The sequence below is a fragment of the Grus americana genome, chromosome 15 (genome assembly GCF_028858705.1).
Source record: "Grus americana isolate bGruAme1 chromosome 15, bGruAme1.mat, whole genome shotgun sequence".
NCBI lineage: Eukaryota > Metazoa > Chordata > Aves > Gruiformes > Gruidae > Grus > Grus americana.
In genome coordinates, this window is record NC_072866.1 from 15,545,617 (window position 1) to 15,565,663 (window position 20,047).

The window sequence follows — 20,047 nt, forward strand, 5'->3', positions numbered from 1 at the left end:
CTCCCGGCGCGGCGCGGGGTGGCGGTGCCCGGCGCTATGCCTTCGCTCCGCGCACCGCCTCCTCCGTTAGGCGCCCGTGTCCCGCCGGCGCCCGCCCGCCGCCTGCCTCTCCCTCCTCTTCCTCCTGCTGCCGGCGCGGGGACTCGGCATTGCTTCCCCGCGTCCTGGTGCCGGCGGGAGGGCGGCCGGGATCCCCTTATCGCGAGTCCCGCGGCGTGAACGGCGTTGTTCCCCGCTCGGCGAGGCGGCGGCTCCCCGCGGGGCCTGCCGCCTCCCGCTCAGAGGGTCCGGGTTCGATTCGTCTCCCCTTCCCGCCCCCCCCCCCCCCGCGCTCCCGGCGCCGGCTCCCTCCGCCCCCCCCCCCGCCGCGTTGCCATGGGCACGGAGTCGCCGTTGGGCGATGCCTGCCGCGGTCCTGCCTCCGGACGGTGTGTGAGGCGCGGGCCCGGAAAGGTAAAGACGGGGCGGGGAGGGCGGGCGCTGAGGCGGCACGGCACGCCGCTGGGCCTGCCCCCAGCTGGGCAGGGAGCCGCGGGGCTGAGGTGCACGATGGCCCGGCGGGGGCCGTGTGCGAGTCGGAGGGTGAAGGGGCGAGGTGAGGTGAAGCGGGGGTTCTCTCAGAGCCGCTTCCCGGCCCCCCTCGCCTGCCTGTCGGGGTCGGTTTTGTTTTGTGTGTCTTTGGGCTCTTGCCGCTCCCGAGTGCGGACATGTTGCGTGCGGGCGTGCTGTGCCCGTCCGTGAAAGCAGCCTTTTATCTGCCGGTGTCAAAACGTTTTCAGGAACCACGGCCCTTCAGAAAGGCAGAGCGGGGGGGGGGACCGAGTCGGTGCTGCGAGCTTAGCGCTGGTAATAAAAAGACGTCGGAGGCGGAGGGTTTAATTTTAAACAGGGCTATTATGAGGCGTTAAAGGACGTGGTTCGGAGCCGGTCTGGAGGCGTTGTGGCCCGGGATGAGGAGCGGAGCGAACGCCGGGGCTGCCCGCGGTCTCCAGCCCCGGTGCCGCCACACGAAACGCCCGCGCCGGGAGCTGACTGCCGGGTCCGAGAGCTGGGGCACGGCGCTGAAACTCAGGCTGTGCTTCGCCTGCCTAATTGGCTTCCAATTAAGGGTAAAGTGATAATTAATTTCGCGTTTCCTGGCTTGGTGGCTGGAGTATTTTTTAATGAAAGTAAAACTAGTGCGGCGTGTGTGTGTTTGGGGTGTTTCTTCATTTCCTTTGGGTTGGGTTTTTTTTGGTTGGGTTTTTTTTTTGCTCGCAGTAGCGTCAGTGTGGAAGTGTGGTTTGTAATTTAGAGATATAAACGTGCTTGGTCTTCGTATCTGTGCTATAGTAGTTTTCTATTGCTCCTTATTTCTACCTAGGCATTTTGGTGTATGTTCTTTTTTTACAATCACTGCTGAAAATGTTTGTTTTGTGATGAGATAAATGCATAATCACTACTCCCTGGTTAAGCGCAGTTTCGTGAATGGGATCTTGTATAAATTCTTGAGCTGTGATTTATTGTATGCAAAGTGGAGACCAAATATAAATATTTAGATCCAAGTCATAACTGATGTGTTTTGTAATGAGACTGCTGAAAAAAATCTAAAGGAGGCTGATGCAAAACCTCAAATGGGGGAAAAGTAACTGTTTTGTCTGTTTTACTTTTCGGTATCACACTGGGAAAAGTCTATTATGACATCTGCACAGGGAGATAGCACTCGGTACGCATGACAATGTCAACTTATGTTCAGCAGTGGTATAGGAACAGAATTTCCATGTGTGTTGAAGGATGGGAGAGGGGGGGAAAAATCAGTGTTTATAGGTTTTGTACTTTTTTGTCAAAGAGATGTTATGTCCAAATTAGGAATTTTATTGACATATTTTGAAAAAGTGGTGGATCTGATTTATTCTTAGTAGCGTTGGTATTTGCTGTTGTATAGCACTTGATGTCTGGTAATGTGCCACTCAGTTGTCAAAAATAAATTAAAAATTATGTAAGGTTTACCTTGTTGGTCAATGTAATGCTCAGGCTTTTTTGTGATAATATTCTTCTGTTCGCCTTTCACTGCAGTCTTGATTCTGGTTTTTGTCCCACAAATATGCTTCAAATGTGTTGTTGAAAACACTTTCCCTTTCATCTGGGGAGAAGGGAGATGGCACTGGTATCTGCAGTTTGAAGACTGGATCTTATCTGAAAATCACTGAGCCCAAGAACTGTCATCTTAGTCTTTCAAATGGACAAGGATGTCTTCATTTCTTAATAAAACGAGAGGGAATTTTCCAGTTTTGTGTATTCTCAGAAATGGAAAATGTGTATAGAGTGGATTTAAAATTGAAAGTTTAAAGGGAAAAAGGTCTAATTACAGGCTTTGCACGTAATTATTGTGGGACTAGAAGTTCTCTAATTTACTGTGCTTCGTTTAATCTACCTTAAGTTTTATCAGCAGCAATCAAGTTGTGCCATAAATCTGAAACTGCTTTATGTTTTGTTCTCTCAGTTATTTCAATGTAACAAAGAAGCTTATGCTTTAAACCCTCAGTTAAGTTTATAGTTTCCCTAAACTTAAAAAGGCCCTATGTGCTATAGTAAGACAGTAGCAAAAATTTACATATCGAAATTGATAACTGATCATGTAATTATTCAGCATCTTACTATGCACACACAATTACCCATATTTAAAGAGGTATCATCTTGAAACCTAATCAGCATTTTAAAAAGGACTTAATATCAGTTATTGCCTTTGTCCTTGAGGGCTGAGGGTTTGTTTTGCTTGCTTTTACGTTCAGTGTTTCCTTTTTTATAGCTTACATTCCTCTGTTGTTTTGCCAGGGAAAAATGTACAACTTTACATCAGTAGAACTGAAAAAGAGGCTTTTTGGTTCAACTTTTTGGATAGTAAGAGTTGTGAATGCGATAGGTGCAAAATACCGCAAGTACTGCTGCCAAAACTGTATCTAAACAAATATTTCTTGGAGAGGCAGAAGCAGCCCAGGCGAAAGTAAATTTGCAAGTGTTTTCTTGCTCTCTTTTCCCAAGATTTCTTAGAGCTATATCCCATCCTCTGTGTCTCAGAGGTATGTGGCTCCCAGGAGTGAAAAGATGGGCCAGACAGCTCCTCCTGGATCTCAGCAGGCCAGCACTTGAATGTGCCACTGCTCACAGCTCCTTTTAAAAAAAAAAAAAAGGTCTTTGTGACTGTAATAAATTAAAATCCCATGAAAGTGTAAGAAATATCATCAGTCATTAGCTCTGCAGAAGTTAAAAGCAATATTGATGCTGTTTTGATGGCAAATTCTGTTTTGTGTGTTTAGTTTTGGGTTGGGGTTTGTTGTTGTTGGCTGGGGTTTTTTTTAATTGGCCTTATCAGCTATTTAGTTCTTCAAGTTACTTCTTTGAGACTGAGTGACAGGATTTCTCCTATTCTTTTCTTTCTGGAATGCTTCTTGACGTTCTTCTGTCAACCAGAACTTTTACCTCTGTTACAGATATGAACAATGACCATAGTTAACAAGCCAAAATCTTCAAAATCTAAAAAATCGTCATCGAGGCGGTCTGACAAATCTAAGAAACCCCGTACTAAAAAAATGACGTCACGCACCGCAAATTTGGGCCGGGTACCACCTGCAGAAGATCCAAACAAAGTCTCTGTGGACAAAGGACCCGGAGGTGCTATTTATTGTAGATCATCTCAAAAATCTAAGCCTTTTGCCCAAAGAGATCTAGGTAAGTGTGTCTTTTGTGTCGTGTTGTGTGTTATCTTCAAAACAAAACAAAAGTAGAAAATGCAGTTCTTATTTGTTGCACTGCTATAAAATGGGACTACAACGAATAAAGGCTTCAGCGGTAGACTCCAGTTTTGTGAATCTCCTAAGGCAACTGAAATGACATGTGTTGCAAAACTTAGTTTTATCTACTTACAATCTATTTGTAACTTAGTTTTGATCTATTTACAGTCAATTACGGGGAGCTTTTTACGATACACAGGGTTATCCAGGTCTTTTCTGTTATGCAGAGAAAAGTACATTTTACCATTGCTATTCATGGCTTCCATCATTCACAAGTCTTTGAATGATAACACTGCTCAGGAAGAGATCTCATATCTACAGGGTTACCTTCTGTAGATACCTACCTTGCTTATTCTTCTGTCTTAGTTGTTGTATTTATTACCATATAATTACAAGTTTGTGGTTTAAGTTAGAATAAGGGGGGGGGGAAGAATAATCAGATTAAAGACTACAGGTGGAAAGAAACCTGGCAAAAGTTACTAAAATTAGAGCGGTAGTTTGTCTTGCTAGAAGAATTAAAACAGATGAATAAACTATCGTCCAGAAGAGTGTGTCAACCAGCAAATTCGAGTGGCAGCGTTAAAGCTGTGCATCCTATGTTTCTGTCTTTTGGTGTAAAGCTGGTTCTTCTGGGTGCTCCTGCAGTATGCTACTTTTTAAATATCCTTTTTCAAACAAAACCAATAAATCTCTCTTAAAATATAATTTTCTTGCAGTTGTTAATGACGGAATTGCCCCGCCACAAAGGATTCTTTTTCCACCTGAGAAAATTTGTATGGATTGGCAACAAACACAAAGTGTTGGAGTTGGACTGCAGAATCTCGGCAACACGTGTTTCCTTAATTCTACTCTACAATGTTTGACCTACACACCTCCTCTTGCCAATTACATGCTTTCTCTTGAACACACCCAGTCGTGTGAGTACTTTCTACCATTCTTATAAATCTGTTGGACTGCTCAGAAGGTCAAAGAACAACAGTGGTTCTGTGAAGAAAACTCCTAGTTGTCCAACTGGATCTGTAGAAGCTGGCTTTGAACAGTATATTAACAGGATGCTCAGAATAGCATATAAAGTGCATTTGTTCATTTAGCACACCATGGTAAAACTTCAGAAAAAGATCATTTCTTGCTTCATGTGAATAATGAAGTGCATTGTAAAGTAAGGCGTTTGACGAGCATTTGGCATTTGGGTTTCCTGCTGGTAGAAAGGTGATGAAATTTAGGATGTTGGCATTGTAGGTTCTTAGTCTTTGCAGCCTAGATGCTGTAATGCACTAATACTGTGATAAATGGTATGTTGACTGTTGACCCATTAAAAAAAAAACAAACCAAAACCTCCCCATCCTAGAAAGCACTGTGAGCTAATCTCTTATGAACTCAAATAGACATTTGTGTGCGACTGTATTAAAATTTAGACTGATTTTATTCTAACTAAAATCTTGTATTTTTTAAACCCTTGAATTTGTGTTCTTTGAATTTAATTTTTATATTTGAATTTATTTAAGCCTAGGAGCCTCTTTTCATATTGATATATGTGTATTTTTACAAAGGCACCTGTATGTTTTCTAGTCTGGTATCTTAGTATTTATTCCTAGAAAGGTAACTGTGTTTTCTTACCATATATAAAAATGATTTCAGTTAAGAAGCCTGTTGAAAAAAGGAGGGCAGAAATACTAATACATACATGACTTTAATCTTTCCTTCTCCCAGAGGATTCTTAGCTCTGTGTCACGTAGCTCACCTAACAGCAGTGTGCTGAAAATAACACACATTCTCTCTTAGTGCTGTATCATCAATGTCGATAGTTTCCTCATATATTCTGCAGTAGAGTTCACATTCCTGTCAGCCTGCAAAAAAGACAGACATTGCAATAGTTACTTAGATTTCTCATCGGAAAATGCACTTTAATACAGACTTAATCGACATTTTTATTCTGTACAGTTCTGTGTAACAAAATGTCACAAAACTCTTGGGATATTGACACCTTAGGAGAAGAGATTGTAACATGGAGAATGGACATTGTACCTATAACTTAAAGATTATTAATTTTTTTAGGGTTTTTTTGTAGCAAGGTATATTTGAGTAGACTGGGATGCTTTCTTCTTCCACTCTTCAGGTCATGAAGAAGGCTTCTGTATGATGTGCACAATGGAAACTCACATTAACCAGGTCCTGTGTTGCTCTAATAATGCCATCAAACCTACTTCTGTTATCAATGGCCTTAAAAGTAAGTAATTTCAGATGTTTGAGGGGTTTTTTGTATTTTTTAACTTTTCAAAGAATTATTTGATGGATATAAATGATTTCTGTAAAGAAGAGAGATTTTTAGAAATACAAGTTTTCTTTCATTTTATATGAGATAAATATAATAACCTTCTTATTTATTAGGAATAGGAAAACATTTCCATTTTGGCAGTCAAGAGGATGCACATGAATTCTTATGCTTCACTGTTGATGCTTTGCAGAAAGCTTGCTTGAATGGAAGCACCAAGTAAGCATAAACAAATTAACTTTTACATCTCCTCTAGCCCCTCTTACTCCTTTATTTACTGTAATACATTAAAAATCTATGTCATTGGTTTTCATAAAAACTGTTTGAAGAGTTAACTCTGTGCCTTAAATCTTCTGATGTCTGATTACAATTTATTTCCAGATTGGACAGATCTTCGCAAGCCACCACACTTATTTATCAAATATTTGGAGGATATCTAAGATCCCGAGGTACTTTTTAAACATCTTACTGTCCTTTGAACTGGTCTGTGTCTTTTTGTCTGTCTGTAGTAAAGGAGTTTGTAGTTTGACTAAAGTAATATGTATTAATAATTTAAATTTGCACAGTTAGTCTCCTTCACATATTGTTAAGCATTTGTATTTTGATTCCAGTAAAATGCTTGAACTGCAAAGCAGTTTCGGATACGTACGAGCCATTCCTCGATATTACTTTGGATATAAAGGTAAGATGTTTTGTGAATATGGGTCGAGATGTGTTAAGACTTGTAGAGCTTTCTAAATTAAAAGTCATTTTACTTAAAAACATACTGTTAAAAAAAAGGAACTTGGTGGTGGATGGGAGTGGATTGGACTTTGTTCTTCTGTGGAAGCCATATAAATGGTCTCCATGTTTGTATTGGATTTAAGCTGGAAAAATAATAATAATGTCTACATGAAGAATGATACTATCATACTTCTGTTGTTAGCCTGATGGGTTTGGTGGTTCTCATTATTGATGCCAAGGCATGCCACAGAAGTTGTCTGTGGCATTGCAAAATTTATTTATTTTGAAGTAGAATAACTTTCAAATGAGCTAAATGCTCAGCATACTCTGTTTCTGCCTCCTCCTTGACAGCGTTTGCTGGTTCACAGTAGGTCACTTAAGTATGAACTAGCAAGGTTGTCTCATAAACTACTAGTAAGTGTTTGAAATTTTGCATTTCTAGTGACTTAGTGCTCTACTTTCTTATTCATCCAGGCAGTTACATCTGTCACCAGAGCTCTAGAACAATTTGTGAAACCGGAACAACTGGACGGTGAAAATAGCTATAAGTGTAGCAAGTAAGATTATTACTAATTACATCTTAATACAAGATATGTGTTTAATGTATTGCATGACTTGGAACATAAGTTATCTTTTGACTTCATTTAGAAATAAGATAATGAGATACAGCTTTGTTGTTCTTTCATTTAGTTTTGTTTATACAACTAATACACTGAAATCATTCACAGCTTGGAAAATAGTACATTTGTTTCTAAGAGAGTAATTTTTGTGTTTCTGTTTGAATATTTGGAAATATATTATAAGAATTGTGGCCATTAGCTCACGTTAGACTTTTATTCCTATTATTGTCTACACTGGGGCTTGCCAGCCTTCATAAGTATGAAGTTGCACACTGAAATATCCATACGGCCAGAAGTTAAAAGGCATGCCCGATAGGTAGTGGTGAGCTGACACAGAGCTAGGGACAACAATTTGGGGTGGGAGGCAACATCGGCTTCCTGAAGGTCTTAGTGTTTACTGTGAAACAAGGTGAGATTGCATCTGGATGTCAGTGAACAGATTCAGTGATAATTAACATTCACAACCTCTGCTGGCTCATCGAGCAACGTCTTGCACAGTTCTTGAGTCGTAAAGCCTATGGACTACTGTTCGAAATGAGCCACCCTAAACCTAACCTGTGCTTAGTGAAAGCATGTGGAGTTAAGATGTCCTATATGCTGATCGCTATGTACAATATTTCTACATACGTAAGAGCATTGAACGTTTGTATAAGATATTTTGGCAAAACAAGTTGTTACTCGAACATAAACTCAAAAAGCAAAGACTGCCATGCTCGGTTCTATAACATTCCTGTCTGATCCTTGTAAATGAAAAATGCAATACCTGATTTTTGGTCTTGGAGAACTGTAAGTTAATTAGTACATTTGAATGCAGATGTTGAATAAAGAGCATCCAGTAGGCTATTACAACAGTTTAATCTCAGGTTCGTTTTAGTCTCTGGATTCTAGTAAAGAACATGTAATGTATGAAGAATTCTCATAGTTTACGGAGTATGGCTGAGGAAGTTAACTGTGATAAGCACCTCACATCTGAATTGCCTGACCCTTCATTAATGTGGGGTGTGATCAGTTTAGTCACGCATAAACCCGGAAGTTTCAGTCTTTTTGTGAGTTTAAAAAGAAAGGATTACCTTACGTACAGTATCTTTTCCATTGCTGGTAAACTATTACTTTTAAGTTTTTCCTAATTGATGTTTTCCTTTTCTACATGAATTTTTCTAATAAAGATTACTGCCACAAAACTTTGTATCTAATTACAATTTCATAGAATTTATAAAACACTTTTTTTCTTTTTCTCTTTTTTTTTTTTGGCTTGTTCTGGGGGTGTCTCTTCTTTTGTTAGTAGGCATTCTTCATCGCTTTGGAATTCTCTGCCTTGTATTTTGACATCAGAATTTGAAAAGAGACTATTTAATTCTTTTTATATTTAATTCTTTCTATTTGTTAACTATCAGCAGTACTTTTCTTGATGATGTAAACTGACATTGCAGTCTTTCTCTGTGCTATTGGTTGAATTTCAGGACTTACCCCCTAGGTCCTGTCTTTGAGTGTGCAATGCAACAAACTCACAATTAACAATTTTGTTTCAAAGGACTGCAGGTGGTTTCGGAGTCTTTCCAGGCAAGCTCAGTACATGAAGACTTGCTGCTGTCCAGTGTCTCCCTCCTGCACAATGACTGTTTCCTTCCATTGTATTTTTTTACATTGATACATGATCCATTTCAGAAATGATTTGCAGTTTCTAGTCCCGAGGACCAAGACTCTCTTGTTCCACTTTTAATATTTGCTTTCCAGCAGAAAGCTTGAAAGAACGTATCAAGGACATGTGTTCAAAATAGCCACTTTGGCACAACAAGAAATGGTACCTTGCCTTGCATTCCGGTGCTGAGCTCTAGTGAGTCCTGCTCCTGCTTCACACCGAGTCGTTGGGAAGCCTTACTTTTTTGCCATAACAAAGATGCATACTCAGACATTTGTTTGGCTATCAAAAGATCATGTTCTAAATCCTTTATTCTTTGTTCTGTAGAGCTGCCCTCTTATATCCTGCTATCTTCTCTCTATTAACAAACCTGAAATGCAGTGTATGGATTTATGAAAAGAAAAAACATATTATGCAAGTAAATATCATTCAAATAGCATAAGCATGTGTGAGAGATGCAAACTTGTTTGACTTTGGCTGGGGAAAAGAATATGCTGTTAAACATTTGTCTGTGCTTGTTTTTAAGGTGTAAAAAGATGGTTCCTGCATCAAAGAGGTACACGATACATCGTTCTTCCAACGTTCTCACAATATCACTGAAAAGATTTGCAAATTTTACAGGTGGAAAGATCAACAAGGTACATTTACAGCTGTAATGCAACTTTGTCTTATCAGAATGGGAGATTTCCCAAAGATGAATACTTGTTTAAAAGTTAACGTTTGCAGGCAATCACAATAGACTAATAACTGTAGTCTAAGAAAAGTCGATATAACAACTATGGCTGCTTCTTTTTTAATAACGATGAAGTTCTCGTCTGGCCATAAGAATATACCTTACTCTTAAAAAGCTAATTCTGTAGAAAACAGTTCTCTGCAACTTAAATTATTAAATGTTGTTTATGAGAATGGGTATTTTTAAATTAATCGGAAAATATATTTGTATAATCCTAGTCTGTGTTTTTAGAAGTGTTTTTCTCAGGCTATTCCATGGAGTATTTCAGGATAATTTTTGCATCTTCTTGGTCTGTGTTTAGGATGTAAAATACCCTGAATATTTGGATCTTCGAGCATATATGTCCCAATCAATTGGAGAACCACTCATCTATGCTTTATATGCAGTTCTTGTACATAGTGGTTTCAACTGTAACGCAGGACACTATCTCTGCTTCATAAAGGTAGATATCAGCTTGATTTCTAACAGGGTAAAATCTGTGCTGACAAAGAAATTAAAATGTTACCGGTAACCACTGTTTTTAGGGGAAAAGGTTGCATTATATGTTTTGTTTGATTTGTTTTGGTATGTTTTGTTCTGTAGTGTTCTATGTGTGATGTCATTTGGAAAACACACAATTCATCTAAAAATACCATTGTCTTTATTTGCAGGCGGGTAATGGACTTTGGTATCGAATGAATGATGCCTCAGTAGACCTTTCTGATATCAAAACAGTTCTCAATCAGCAAGCTTATGTACTTTTTTATATCAGGTAACAACTACTACTAAATGTGTTCAGAATATATTTACTTTCCTGTTATTGATACTTTACTTCTTTTCAAGTGTTTTTCTTTCTGTCCTAGGGAAAGATTACTATTTGTATAATTCAGTTCTAACCTGAAATTCCCCATGTCATTTATCTTTCATTGCTTGGCCATAAACAGCTGCGCTTGTGTACATTGCTATAGATCTGCTCTCTGTAGTTGGCTAATTTAGAAAAGAGGAGAAATTAAAGCCATAGATGGTGTAAGGAAGAGTTATTGCTCTGAAAAGGCTAGTCATTGTAGGAAGACCATTATCTAATTTTCAGTTTGTTGTCTTGGTTAAGTCTTCCATGTATGTCTTCTGTGTCATATAAACTGTTCCTGTAAAATTACAGGATGGGGTTTAATCCAAGAATAGGGTGAAAGAAAAACTCTAAACTAAGATTACTGCTCTTTTCCCAAGGCGCTATGATTTGACACTCGGAGAACGTGCTTTTTACTTACCAGCACCGTCTTATCCCCGTTCATTCCTTGGTCAGCGGGGGGCTAATAGTAAACAGGCTGGATTTATGGGACCACGACTTCCTCCTCATATGATTAAGGTAATTTGAGGGGGGCAGATAATGGCACCAAATTGATAGTGGGTTTTTGTTTTGGTATGGGGCTTTGCTGTTGTTTTTTAGCATCTGAGTTTTATTTTCCCTCCCACGCTGCAGCATTCTTTACAGCCGTCGTGCTACAGCCAGAATTATTCAAACAGTGGTTAATTCTAAATTGTGCAGCCATGCTACTTCGTTACTTTACACTTCCAACTCAACTTTCTAAAGCACTGAGAACTATGCTCTTGAGACAGTTTAAGTAGTCTATTAATGCTTAAATGATTAAAAAAAAAAAGCTGAAGTGATACTGATGGGGTTGGGGTGGGAATCTTTACTGAGGCAATGAAAACAAATTGTCTTGTTCCTGACTATCAGAACAATTATTCCGATGTTTTCAGGGAATGTTTAAAGGGGAAAATAAATATATTTGGGAATAGCTTTAGTCAATGTCAAGTTGTTTGCGTGGGTTTCAGAAATGATGCTCTTTTGATACCAATATGCAGTAAACCAAAAGCAGGAATTAAACACACTTGTTGGACTTACATTTATATTTGAAGGGGGGTGTTTTTTCTTCTTAGGTGTTGAGGCAATTTGTAGAAGTATTTAGTAGGAATACTTTGTGTTTTAAAACTTGAAAATGCTGTGTGCTTGCACATATCCATCTTGCAATCTCTTCTTTTGAAATACAGAATTCAAGTCGTTTAAATGGAAACGGACCGCTAAAAGAGGATCCAAATACCGTTGGTGTCACCCTAAAAAGGCCGTCTTCAGCTCCGCCAACAGCTTGCGTTCAAAACTGGGCAATTACCAGGCCTTCAATTACCGATCCATCCAAAAACCAGAAGATCACTATCAGTATTCATAACAAATTGCCTGCGCGTCAGACTGTGTCGCAACCTGACTGTCTTAGCAGTGCTGCGGAGGATGAGGATCTAAGCAAGCCTGTTCCTTCATCCACAATTACAAATTCTTCTGCAGCAGAGTCTACCTCAAATGCATCTACAATGTCAGTTGCTACTAACATTTCCAAACAGGAAGTTCCTGATGAAATTTTTGTTGAGCCGGCAGTGAATGGAAATCCTAAACTTAGCTCTGATAACGCAGTCCCTTACGGTGCAGAATCTTCAGGAAAATCTGAGGAGTCGAAGGGCTTGTTTAAAAGGAATTGCAACATAATAGCTTCTAATGGAATTTTGATTGGAAAGGTGGTCCGTACATTGCAGAATTCCCATTCTTCCTGTCAGAATGCTGAAGAAGAAAGATCCCAGCATGAGCTGCCAAAAAATGATTCACTAAATGGTGCTATTAGTTTAGATAATGAATCTAAAGAAAATGGACTGAAACTTGATGATTCCACTTGCCAAGTCCAACCTGTTAAACCTTCTGAGATTTTCTTTTCTAAAACAAATGGATTGCTTGAAACAGTGAGTTATGTTTATTCCATCTAGAATTTCTCACCTATGATGTATTCAGGAGCATTATAATGTTCCTAATTCATGTGAAATACCGAGAAAACGCACAGCACAAATTTCATCATAACACTTTGGGCTATTATCCCATGAGAATTTGCAGAGCTGAGCTGACACATGAGAACATGTCGGCTTAAGAGAAGTTCAGCTGAGATAATACTTGATAAGTTTCATAAATTTATGTTTGGGGGAGTGAGTGGGGTGATATGTAAAATGGGGATAGCGCATATAACTCAAAGTGATCTTGTTTAATGTAGAAATTTTGCAAACGGTAGTTTTCTACTAAAGATAGTATTTTTTTCTGTCTGTTAACCTCTATGTTTTAATTGTAGATGCCTATATCTTTGTCGCCGGTTCCTCAAGAAATAATCTTAGAATCTCTCACATACAGCCAGTTGAACAGCTTGTCAGAGGAAATAAGGTAAAATGAGTACACTCTGATTAAAACAAGATTTCATACAAGTTTATTGTTGTTTTACCTGTTTACTAATACTATTTAATAGCAAGATTGAAATCAGTACAGAGAATTCCATGCTGTACATCTAGCATTGCAAACATCTGCACTGAGCATATATTATTCCGATATTAAATATAGGCGGATGCCTCTTGGAAAACTTTTGTTTCTTCATAGAATATTTTTCCATTTTTTTCCATTGTCTGGAATACTTCTTCTATTCCTCTTTCCCTTTTTTTCCATCCTAGGATGTGTAAATGTAAATTCCCACCATCTGCTCTCCCATTTGGGGGAGAGAGGGAAATCCATGTGTTCACTTTTTTCTAGTTGGGGGGAGAGCAGATATCATGGGTTTTACTATTGATGTGATTCAGAGCAGCAAGTGGAGGGAGACAGATGTGTTGGGTGTGTTGGGTTTTTTTAAATGCAATTCTTGCAGAATCAAGAGAAAAAAACACCTCTGGGAGCTGAGGAAGGTGTAAGAATAGGTTTCAAAAGGGAATGTCTTTCAGAGTTTTCCAGTAGCCACCAATTTTTTTACTTCAGGGGATTTTACTCCTAACATTCATCTTTTAAATGGACTTTTTCAAGTGAAAAACTTGTTTTTATTTTGTGCAGTGTCCCTGGACCTCAGAAATCGTCTGAGAACGATGCTCTTATGGAAACTGTAGTGATGGAAGCACTGTTTGCATATGAAGAATCCAGAAAAGTTCCTTCCAACTTTAGCTGTGAGGTTGAGAATCTTTTTACACAATCAGATTCTGAAAACATTTCTACCAAAGAAGATGATGCCGAAAGTATTATAACAAAAGCTGATAATGCACATCCCAATATCAATGGTCAGCACAAGGTCAGGAAAAAATCCTTGGACGCTGAAGATGAATTCCTGGGGCAGTGTGAGTCTGAAGAAGGGAGAGACAAAGACAAATCAAGAAGATCAAAAGAACCTGAACTCATTTCAAAAGAAAATCCTTTGTACATCAAAGGGTCTCCTGAGAGCGAAGAGAAATTAGGGCAAACTTCCTCTCTAAAGTCTGACATTGAATGTAGTTCTAAAAAACTTGCATCGCTAGGTATTACGGAGAAATGCCAAGATACAAAGGACATTTCTAATAACTACGTAGAGGTACCACCTGTTAATGACTCTTCTATTACAAAGCTGGATAAAGTTTTGGAGAGTCAATTTTCTAGGGAAAGTGAGGGACTGAGTAATAAAAAATGTGAAGAAGATAAACATAGGAAAAAATATAAGAAAAAAATATACGACTCTAAAAAAACTGACAAAGAGCACTACCGAAAGAAGAGAGAAAACTCAGACACTGAAGAGAGGGAGAAGGAGAAGCAAACCAGAAGCAAACCAGATGATCATGCCCACAAGAGGAGGTGCTCTCGCAGCGTGGAAACGAATAAGCAAAATCGTCATAAGCAGGAATATTGCAATGAAAGCAAGTACAGATCTTCCCATAATGAAAGAAACAGCCCAAATAACGGCAAAAGCTCAGGAAAATATTCTCGTTATAGATCCCGAAGCAGAGAAAGAACAGAACAAGACAGGAATAGGTATTATCATTCCAAAGGAGAGAGAACTTGGAGCAGGGAAAGGTACTACCAAGATGAACCACGGAGATGGGAAAAATGCAGATACTACAACGATTATTATTCCTCTCATGGAACAAGAGACGGTAGAGAGAGAAAGTCCTCTTATTGTGATAAAGACTTTGACAAATCAAGTCAAGCTTACAACAACAGGTCACATAAGGATTATCATTGCAAAAGCAGATGGCCTCACAACACGCTCTCTAGAGAGGAAGACGTACATCACTTCAGCAGCCACAGAGCAAACTTCCACCATTGTTCAGTACCTCAGCAGCAATCTGAAAAATACCCTCGCGAAAGGCATGCGCTTCCACCCGTGTCAGCTCATTCAAATCTTGAGGACTCTTCCCGGGAAAATGAGAAAGAAAAACTAAGAAATAGCAAAAGGAAATACACCCACACAGAAGGAAGCGGAAGCGAAATAGAAAAGAAATGCCGAAAGATAGGTGACCAAAGAATGAAAAAATACAAGAAGGTCAAGAAGAAAAAGAAGTCCAAAGATAAACATCGAGAGAAGGATTACAAGTAAGCAAGGATTCCAGCATAATCAGCAATTTTTCCTAATTATTTTCTGGGTGTTTCTCATGTCTGCCTTTTTTTCATTGTTTCTAAGTTATTTATATAGCATAATCTGGCTGGGGATCATGGCATTAGGTTGGTCAAGTGAAGATAGGAGAGATATTGCTGAATTGTGTTAGAAGACTAGATCTGGACCACGTAGTTAGAATCACATCTGCACACCGTTCTTGATTAGATTTACAACATTTTTTTTTTAATTCCACATATTCTACAACTAGCCACTGTTAATGATTTGTGTACAAACCAGGACCTATTGTCCTTCAATCTGAGGGCTTAAGTTTGCTGCATCTAAAGTAAGTTAGATGTGCAGAAATTACCACAAAATAGCTGACACGCTGCAAGTCATCACCTGTGGTAAAATAAATAACGTTTCATATATGCATCGAGTGCCACATCTGTGTTTCTATTTTAACTTGCATGTTTCCTTCAGACTTTATGATTTGGATTTCTCTGTGCTCCGCTTTGACAATGACAATCGCAAACGTAAGAAAAAGAAGAAAAAGAAGAAACACATCAGGAAACTGAAAGGCTTCTTGGAATATTTAGATCCGCGTTTCCAGAAGAAAACACGGGAGAAGAAGGAAGAATCCTGTCCTCCAGGCAGCTATTTATGTGAGCAATACAGAAACCAGGGCAGTAAGCAACCCTACAAGGAAGGGAAGCCTTCCGGTGCAGGTGAAAGCAAGAAATACAGCTCCATCGCATCCAATGAGTACATTAAAGGTAAGGGGTCACAGAATGTTTGCAGGATTCCTTTTTCTTCACGTTGACATTATTATTTAAAAAATCTTTAAATGCTTGTGTGGTGAAATCTCTGCTTTACATCCTGGCTTATGAACAGTCTGCATTAATATAAAAAAAAATTGATAGGTGCTTTTTTTTTCCCCCCATTTTTAAATGACTGCTAGGAAAGTAAGTCTTAAATAAAACTGCAAAGGGCTTGAAGGGCAAGTAATTTCCATTTGATGTGATGGTTTAAGTGGTGAACAAGCGGGAGACAGGCAAGATGCCTTATGAAATTCAGTTCAACTAACTAGAAAAAAAACCCCTTGGGCAGCTGTATCTTGACAAAGAATCTAGTAGGTGGAATCTAGGAGGTTTGGTAATCAAGGTGGAAGGTGATGACATGAGACTTCCAGGCTAGTAATGTAGTGAAACACCATCTTCCTAAAAAAAGACTGCCACAGTAATTTATTTAAATAAAATACTATATTTGGCTATTTTATAACATAGAAACAGTGCTGACTGCTTATTCAGAGTAACATAAGTTGGTGATAATACTGAAATATTGTTGTTGCAGATGTAGATCTGCCTCCTCCTAAGCACACTGAATTCACAGTTGTTAACCTGCCAGAGGATGCTTCACAATTTAGCACCTGGAGAGTATCTTAAATTCCTGCTATTGTTTTATTTACTTGTGGGGTTTTTTTCTGTTAGTATAGGCTTAAAAATACAGAGAAGTGGGCTGATGAAACAGCTCTTTCCCAATTTTTAGTATTAAAAAAGTCAGTTCGGTGCTTATAAAAAACTAAATACAAACTTGAGTGCCTGATTGAATTTACACTGAACTCTCTGCTGTTGCTTCTCATAGTCCTGACTTGGACTCTCAGTAGACAAAAGAGTTTAAATTAATTAGCTCTGGAATTATGCAATGAAGAAGATTGTACACTACAACAAATTCAACATCTAAAATAAAATTTAATATTTCCCATGATTTTTTCTGAACAAAAGTGTTTATTATAAAAATAAAACCTTCTTAAATGCCTATGAAGTGACATAAAGCCAGTCCCAGTTAGATATTTTAATAAACACCCCCCCAAACATCTATTTTACTCTTATAACTGAAGTAATCCCTGAAGCAGACAGCTCACTATCCAAAAACAAGTTTTATTTTTAAATTTTCTACATTTTATACCTACCCACAATTTAACGAACAAGATTGCCACTATTAACCCAATCCTTAATAGCTCAGTGTGGAAAATGTCATTCTGGCATAAAACCCAAAAGAATTCCTCCTCTTGCATTACAGCTGAATGCATTTCATAATTTGGAGAGGTTTAATCTTAGAAGAGATCTTAATTTTCAAAAATTTCATGTGGTTTCCACATTGCCACAGTCAGTAGATTCTTGCACTGAAAAGTTTGCTTAAGGCAAAGAGGAAATGCATTTGGGGGAGGGGGAGGAAGATTTTAGGACATAGACAATGAAAAGTTTTATTCTGAAAATACAGTATGGAGGGAAACCTGATTGTTCAGACATTCTTGTAAAATGTAATATATTTCTGTCTTTAACAAGGCAAGTTTAAGAAGCAGGACTGAATTGAGGCCTTTCAAATCCTAGTGCTGTAAAAAATAGACTTTTTTATGATACTAATGTCAAAATAATCCTTCTTCACTAAAAGTGTCTCTGTTCTAGCCAATAAATCACAAACTGAACAGGAGATGCATCTGCTCTAATACTCATTTGGCTTTAGTGAATTCTCCAGCCAGCAGATGGCAAACTCGGTTTTTACTAAACCAGCCAAAAGTATAGTAAAAAATTAAATGTCTTACATCTCATTACCTAAGTGAGGGGCATTAAGATTACTGGGCTACGTAGGTGAAAGAGATGTTCATTGATAAATATGACGACAGTGCCCCACCTTGATACTCTGCTTGCAACACAAGTGGGCCGGGAAGGCTGTGAAAAGCCATTTTTTTTCAGTCTTGAGAATTTTAGTATTTCATCAAGTCCATGGCTGTTAATTGGCGTCGTCTTGCGGAAGGGCAGTCTTTCTGGAAAAAAAACAGGTCTCAAGTTGTACTTTCCGGATGATGGAATGTAATCTCAGAAAAGGCCATTTTGGCCTTCAGTGTGTATTTAGAGTATTGAACCTCACCAACCAGCCAGAGACAGAGCAGGAACAACAGAGAAGGAATTTTCCCCAGGTGCCTTTTCACCAGGACTCATGTTACTTTGAATAAATTAATAAGGATGAAAATAGCTAGTGGTAACTTGTGAGTTAAGAAAAATCCAGGTAGCATGGAAGAAGGAGCAGCTGTAAAGCAGTTGCTTTCCTACATTCCTACGTGTTCTCGCCAGCGAGTTGCTGAAGGCGTCCGGTTTTGTGGGTAGGATTTGGCCAGCCTGACCACAAGATGAGTAGTGAAACAAGGATGCTGCCAAGGCAGAATGTCAAGTAAATGTAATTTACCCAAGGTCTACTGTTTGCTATTAAAGCGGGTATCTTGACAGACTGTTAGGACACAGTTGACCACCGTTAGCGTAGAATGGAAGTGCAGTCAGTTTAAATGTGAGCATGGCACTTGCTCGAGCCCAGGAGTCCCAGAGCAGAGGGAGCACATGCAGAGCTGAGACGTCTCCTTCAGAAATCAAACCCCCGAGACACAGTTTCACACGGAATGTCGTGGCAGGGAGTGACGTTGTTTTCTTTTGTCTTTCAGATGCGGAGTTGACTGATGGAAGCCTTCAATGCTCAAACTAAACCTACCATTAAACCCAACAACTTTTTACCATCAAAACCAACAACTGTTTACCATCAGACCCGACCTTACCAATATTGATCATCAAACTCAACCTTACCGATATTGACCATCACAACTTAAAATTTATTATCAAAACAATTACCATCAAGACAAAATCCAGTCATAAGTGGTGCTTAACATTTCTGTACAGAATTTTACCATGAAAGAACTTTTTTTTAGTTTTTAACTTGAGACTTTCTTTTTTAAAATATACTTCTAATCCAAAAGGGTGGAAACTTTTTACAACTGCTGAACATTGTAAATTACCACATAAATATCTCGCTGATGTGAGATAATGCCCTGGAATAGACCATCTCAAATGCTGCTTAATTACAGACTCAGGTTGACTTTATGTTATTCATGTAACGTTACTCCAAGTTAGACATCTGGTGCAAGAGCGACCAGGAATTATAAAAATTGCAACTGACAGTCTGTATATTTAATTTAAAGACTTATTTAAAATTTCACAAGCTCTCAAATAACTAGAGTTTGCAAGAGCTGCATCTTTTTTCTGTGATGTCTGACACTAGAAACTAATTTACGTCACATTTGAGTTATATTCAAGATCTGAAGAAAATCTTCTGGTTTTCAGCATTGTGAAACAACGAATATGCAGTTCTGAATGTATCTCTCAAGACTATTTGTATACTCTTCCATATGTTTTTATTACATTTTCTTAATATACTGTCACTTGTCTTAAGTCTCAGTTGTCTGTTTTGTCTCTCTAAAGTGTCTAGTTACAGACAAATTCATACTGTGATTTTTATTTTTATTATTAAATGCTATCAAACTGTGATGCACTTATTATTCACTGGTCCTGCATCAGGAGATGAGTGGGGAACCTGTATTAAATACAGTTCATCTGAATAATCTGTCTGGTTTATACAAGCTGTGTTGTTCAGAGATGTCTAAAGTTTGATCTTTGTTTTTTTAAAGATAAAAAGCACTTGCCCCACTGTAAATATATAGCATGTAAAATTTATATAGTATATAAATACAGCAAAGTTAAAATGGATTTTTACTTGAGTTTTACTTGAGTTATTTAACATGCAATATGTCATGTGAATTGACAGCTTTCAGAGTGTGTTTGATACTCAAGAAATCAGATCTTCCTTTCAGTGGTAGGGGAGAAGATGCTGTTGGTGTGACCCAGAGAAGATAAGTAACTTGGGACTTCAGCTGCCTAGACAAGAATGCAGAAGGCTTTCTCCTTTGAAGTTAAAAGCTTCCAAAACCAGGCAACAGGTTGGAAGCTCAGCAGTAGCTTTTTACTGTGTGAGACACTAAAAAAAAAAAAAAACCAACCAAACAAAAAAACCCCAAAAC

General features: G+C 38.6%; 1 protein-coding gene across 2 annotated transcripts in view; it reads left to right on the forward strand.

Moving 5' to 3' along the window:
* The window catches only part of USP42 (ubiquitin specific peptidase 42), a 20,424-nt gene extending 457 nt beyond the window's left edge, over window positions 1–19,967 (forward strand). Inside the window, exons 1-17 of one of the 2 annotated variants that reach the window (XM_054842922.1) lie at window positions 597–1,109; window positions 3,471–3,708; window positions 4,487–4,687; window positions 5,887–5,997; window positions 6,159–6,261; window positions 6,424–6,491; window positions 6,654–6,724; window positions 7,240–7,322; window positions 9,551–9,662; window positions 10,059–10,199; window positions 10,408–10,508; window positions 10,964–11,102; window positions 11,789–12,523; window positions 12,901–12,989; window positions 13,641–15,143; window positions 15,628–15,920; window positions 18,641–19,967. In XM_054842922.1, the coding sequence (XP_054698897.1) occupies window positions 3,480–3,708; window positions 4,487–4,687; window positions 5,887–5,997; window positions 6,159–6,261; window positions 6,424–6,491; window positions 6,654–6,724; window positions 7,240–7,322; window positions 9,551–9,662; window positions 10,059–10,199; window positions 10,408–10,508; window positions 10,964–11,102; window positions 11,789–12,523; window positions 12,901–12,989; window positions 13,641–15,143; window positions 15,628–15,920; window positions 18,641–18,681 (4,020 nt within the window). In that variant the 5' untranslated portion in view covers window positions 597–1,109; window positions 3,471–3,479 and the 3' untranslated portion in view covers window positions 18,682–19,967. Of the gene's footprint in view, window positions 1–596; window positions 1,110–3,470; window positions 3,709–4,486; window positions 4,688–5,886; window positions 5,998–6,158; window positions 6,262–6,423; window positions 6,492–6,653; window positions 6,725–7,239; window positions 7,323–9,550; window positions 9,663–10,058; window positions 10,200–10,407; window positions 10,509–10,963; window positions 11,103–11,788; window positions 12,524–12,900; window positions 12,990–13,640; window positions 15,144–15,627; window positions 15,921–18,640 lie in introns of those variants that run through there. The other variant, XM_054842920.1, reaches the window with a different exon arrangement.
* The last annotated feature ends 80 nt before the right edge of the window (window positions 19,968–20,047 follow it).